The following is a 5,000-nucleotide window of genomic DNA, read 5'->3' on the forward strand; positions in this document are numbered from 1 at the left end:
GGAGCAGTGAGGGGTTAGGTGCACTTGATGAAGGTTACCAGTCTGAAGCGCTAACCAGTAGGCCATGGTTAGATACTTATGGTGTGGGTGCTTGCGTTTCTTTAGGAATCCGCCGTCTGGGTTTGTATAGAAATGAATAGTAAGTGACATACACACAAGAGCTTGGACATATGGGACGGGCGGTAATAGGTGACGTTCTCATTGGAACACCAAAAGTTGAACATTTATTTATTGGATTTGCATGTGTCCCTTCCTCTCTCTCTCCCCATCCCTCCCTCTCTCTCTCCCTCCCTCTCTCTTCTCTCCCTCTCTCACCCTCTCTCTCTCTCCTCCCTCTCTCTCTCCCTCCCTCTCTCTTCTCTCTCTCCCTCCCTCTCCCCCTCTCTCCCTCTCTCCTCCAGGTGAAGGCCTTTTTATCGCTCCTGCATCAACATCCATGATATTGACCGTCTGGGGGGCGGGGCCTATGCTGGAGGTGATTGACAGCTGTGGTGGGTGGGACCTGTCCTCGGCCCCTCCCCCGGGGGGCAGGGTGGGAGCGGGTGTCGGGTGCGGCATGGCCCGACTTTAACGAGATGCTCTTTAGGACCCAGGGCCTCTACAGCACCTCTGTCTTCTTCTCCCTCACCGTCAACGTGGACGACAAGAACTCCTCACGCAACGCCATCCGGGTGTGTGTGTGTGTGTGTGTGTGTGTTTCTGTGTTTGTAAACACATTAGGGGTATTTTGTCATTCTGGCTGATTTCTCATGCAATGCAATCAGTGATTGTGTGTGTGTGTGTGTGTGTGTGTGTGTGTCCATATTTTATGCATCTTTGGAAAAGTAATCATGTGTTCCAATCATGAAATGTGTGTGTGTGTGTGTGTGTGTGTGTGTGTGTGTGTGTGTGTGTGTGAGTGAGAGAGAAAGAGAGAGAAAACATCACGATCGCGTTTAACGTGATTTCAGACTGTTCCCCATCAATTTCTTTGGGTGTTTTTTGTAAGTATATGTCTGTTTGTAAATATGTGTTGTGTTTGTGTGTGTCTGTTTCTGTGTGTGTGTGTGTGTGTGTGTGTGTGTGTGTGTGCATGCGTTTTAGATTGACCAAGAGGGGTTAACATTGCCTGAAAGGACTCTATACCTGGGACAGGATGAGGATAGTGTGAAGGTAATTCTTCCTACACACACACACACACACACACACACGTATACACACACACATACACTCTCTCTCTGGCCCCGTTTACACGAAGGGAAGACGCAGATATTTCCCTGCGGTCTGGGCACTCATTTATACGAAACCCCATTTTTATCACAGAAAACGATTATTTCTAAAAACTCTGGCCAAAGTGGAGATTTCTGATAACGCCGGTTGTGTTGTCGTGTCAACAGGGAGAAACGGGATTTTAGGTTCTCAAACGTCACATTAGGTGGCAGACATTTCTTAACGTCATGTGAGCGCCCTATGTTTACAGTTTGTTTGGCTACTGATCATGGATGCTATTACTCATTTGTACGTTTGTGCAAACGCTTTTGGCCTGTTTGCATTTGCCAATAGAGTTCAAACGAGAAATAGGAAGTGATTTGTTGCTGTTTGCGGGATTCTGAATGTGGGATTGAGCTTCTCCTTACACTGCCACCGACAGGTTTGGCATGCTCTTGACTGCATATATACATGGGGAAACTTCTCTGAAAACTGACAGGTGTGCACAATGTTATTTTTGAAAACGCAGAGGGTGAAATGTCCTGCCATGTATAAACATACAGTAGCCTCTCTCTCTCTCTCTCTCTCTCTCTCTCTCTCTCTCTCTCTCTCTCTCTCTCTCTCTCTCTCTCTCTCTCTCTCTCTCTCTCATATACAAGTTTAGTTATATAGCGCATTTCATACACAGAGGTCATTCAATGTGCTTTACATAAACAAAGCAAACAGGAATAGCTAATTAAAGCATAGAAGGGCATTAGTCAAAGAATATTTAAAAAGGTAAAGATCATAATAATAAAAAAAGAAAACATGAAACGCACAAGTAAAAGTAAAATCATTTAAAATTAAGAATAATTAAAACTAGAAATTCAATTCCAGAGGAATTACAATAGTGGATAGAAAGCTGCTGGCTTAATGTTGGTGGGGAGATTCCTGGAAAAAAAAACATTGAATCACTTAGACCCCTATTTTCCACCCGGCGCAAAATTTATTTTCTTATTTTGCACGTCTATTTTTTACTGTAAACAATGTGCCCAGGGGTGTGGTAATTAACAACGCAGGGAGTGGCCTAGCGCATTGTCTAAAAATCGTTATCATACACAACCTAAAATGCATTACGCCACTGACCAAGAGAAACCTGGTCGGAGGTCCATGGCGAGTTGTTTATATGTTATTTTAAGAGCGCATTATCAACAGTCATATGGGCGGGTGCACAACGCACCATCCTTCTATCCTCCATGAACGCACACCAGCGCACATCCATGCAAAACATTAGAAGTTACACCATTAGGCTACAATGGGAAACATAATTAGAATAAAGATATTACGAAATACATCTCACAATGCATTTGCAAATTGGTCATGACAGTTAAAAGTGATTAGGCGAGAGCACAACTGAAGACGCACTGTCACGAGATATAAGTATAAGTATAAATACTCTTTTGATCCCGTGAGGGAAATTTGGTCTCTGCATTTATCCCAATCCGTGAATAAGTGAAACACAAACAGCACACAGTGAACACACAGTGAGGTGAAGCACACACTAATCCCGGTGCAGTGAGCTGCCTGCAACAACAGCGGCGCTCGGGGAGCAGTGAGGGGTTAGGTGCCTTGCTCAAGGGCACTTCAGCCGTGTTACAAGTCCGAAGCGCTAACCAGTAGGCCACGGCTGGCCCCATAAGCAACTCCTCTGCAGGATAAACATTGATTTATTCAGTCATTCGAAAAATATTAGGGTAAGTGTTGATTTTTCCAGCCTATGTTTTCGATGGTAACCCATTGTCAGTCAATAGTGAAAGTAACTTACTACTAACTGTCTTGTGTTGACTGAAGTTAGTTTCACTTGCCAATGAGTTCAAATAATAGACGAGTGCATATGCGTAAAGGCTATACTCTGCTAGGTTTCAGTAAAGCATGGTTTAGTGGAATGACTGTTTCATGTGGTCTCGCAAGCAGACTCCTTCAAATGCGCCGCTGACTGTCAAAATAACGATGCGCTTCGTGCTGTTAAAGGGAATGACAGATGTCGTTCTCATTGGTTTAAATGATGTTACGCCCCAAACACACCCATGACTGATTACTGTAAGAACACACACTAGGAACGCCTTGTTACGCCCCAAACACACCCATGACTGATAGATAGATAGAAAGAGATAGATAGATAGATAGATAGATACTTTATTGATCCCTAAAGGGAAATTCAGGCTGTCATGATAGGCCCCTATATTTTTGAGTTCATACAAACCCTCGTACCAAAGAACCTTGTAAGTCAGGCGTTCTTGAGATATCACACTCAAGGTGGGTTTGATCTTGACATTTGACATACAAATGTTCACACCAAATTTGAAGCATCAAGCCGTTCTGAAGTTGTGACACAAGCACAAAAACTTTGATGTTAGGAGGTTAGTTAGTTGATTAAAGACTACTTTTTCAATAATTTTGCCAATGAAAGGTAGATTGGATATGGGCCTGTAATTGTTTAGCATGGAGGCATCCAGGTTATTCTTCTTGAGAACAGCTGTTTTCAGTGACTTAGGAAAAGTGCCAGACAGCAGTGATACATTTACATCTGCTGCTATGAGGTGAAATACATTTTTGAAGAAATTGGTAGGCAAAGTGTCTAAGTGTGTGTGTGTGTGTGTGAGAGAGAGAGTGTGTGTGTGTGAATGTGTGAGTGTGTGTGTGTCTGTATCTATTTTTATGTGTGTGTGTGTGTGTGTGAGTGTGTGTGAGTGTGTGAGTGTGAGAGTGTGTGTGTGTGTCAGTGTGTGTGTGTGAGGTGTGTGTAAGTCTTGTCAGACACATTTGTATGTGAACAGAACTCTGTCCTCTCTCCTCTCTCTCCTCTCTCTTCTCTCTCTCCTCTCTCTCTTCTCTCCCTCCCTCCTTCTCTCCCTCCTCCTGCTTGCTCTATCCCTCCATCTGTCTGTCTGTCGTTCATCTCTCCAGTCCTCCATCTGTTCATCTGTCGCCGTGGCAATCTGTCTGTCTACCTCCTGCTGAGCCCGCCCCTGACACTACCCATGGGCGGGGCCTCTCAGCTGCCACTGCCTGATGATGTCATCTCCGTCTGTCTGATCATCTCATACAGATGCCCATTGTGTGTGTGTGAGTGTGTGTGTGTGTGTGTGAGTGTGTGCGTGTGTGTGTGTGTATGAGTGTGTGTGTGTGTGTGTGTGTGTGTGTGTGTGTGTGTGTGTGTGTGTGTGTGTGTGGATGTGTGTGTGTGAGTGTGAGTGTGTGTGTGTGTGTGTTTGTGTGTGTGTGTGTGTGTGTGTGTGTGAGAGAGAGTGTGTGTATGCGTGTTTGTGTGTGTGTGTGTGTGTGTGTGTGTGTGAGAGAGAGTGTGTGTGTGTATGAGTGTGTGTGTGTGTGTGTGTGTGTGTGTGTGTGTGTGAGAGAGAGTGTGTGTGTGTATGAGTGTGTGTGTGTGTGTGTGAGAGCGTGTGTGTGTGTGTGTGTGTGTGAAAGTGTGTGTGTGTGTGTGTGAGAGAGAGAGAGTGTGTGTGTGTGTGTGTGTGTGTGTGTGAAAGTGTGTGTGTGTGTGTGTGAGAGAGAGAGAGTGTGTGTGTGTGTGTGTGTGTGTGTGTGTGTGTGTGTGTGTGTGTGTGAGTGAGTGTGAGTGTGAGTGTGTGTGAGAGAGTGTGTGTGTGAGTGTGTGTGTGTGTGTGTGTGTGTGTGTGTGTGTGTGTGTATGTATGTGTGTGAGTGTAAGGGCTTTCAGATATAACCTCCGGAGTATATGCGGAGGTTTGTCAAACGGAGGTCCTACCCTTCGGATGATTCAGATATGATGCTAACCTGCGGACCTTATA

General features: G+C 44.9%; 1 protein-coding gene across 1 annotated transcript in view; it reads left to right on the forward strand.

Moving 5' to 3' along the window:
- LOC121683871 (endothelin-converting enzyme-like 1) overlaps window positions 1-5,000 on the forward strand; it is a 40,211-nt gene that overhangs the window by 7,852 nt on the left and 27,359 nt on the right. Inside the window, 4 exon segments of the mRNA XM_042063719.1 lie at window positions 405-453; window positions 455-505; window positions 507-671; window positions 1,084-1,152. Coding sequence (XP_041919653.1) covers window positions 405-453; window positions 455-505; window positions 507-671; window positions 1,084-1,152 — 334 coding nt within the window.

The sequence above is a fragment of the Alosa sapidissima genome, chromosome 15 (genome assembly GCF_018492685.1).
Source record: "Alosa sapidissima isolate fAloSap1 chromosome 15, fAloSap1.pri, whole genome shotgun sequence".
Taxonomy (NCBI): Eukaryota; Metazoa; Chordata; class Actinopteri; order Clupeiformes; family Clupeidae; genus Alosa; species Alosa sapidissima.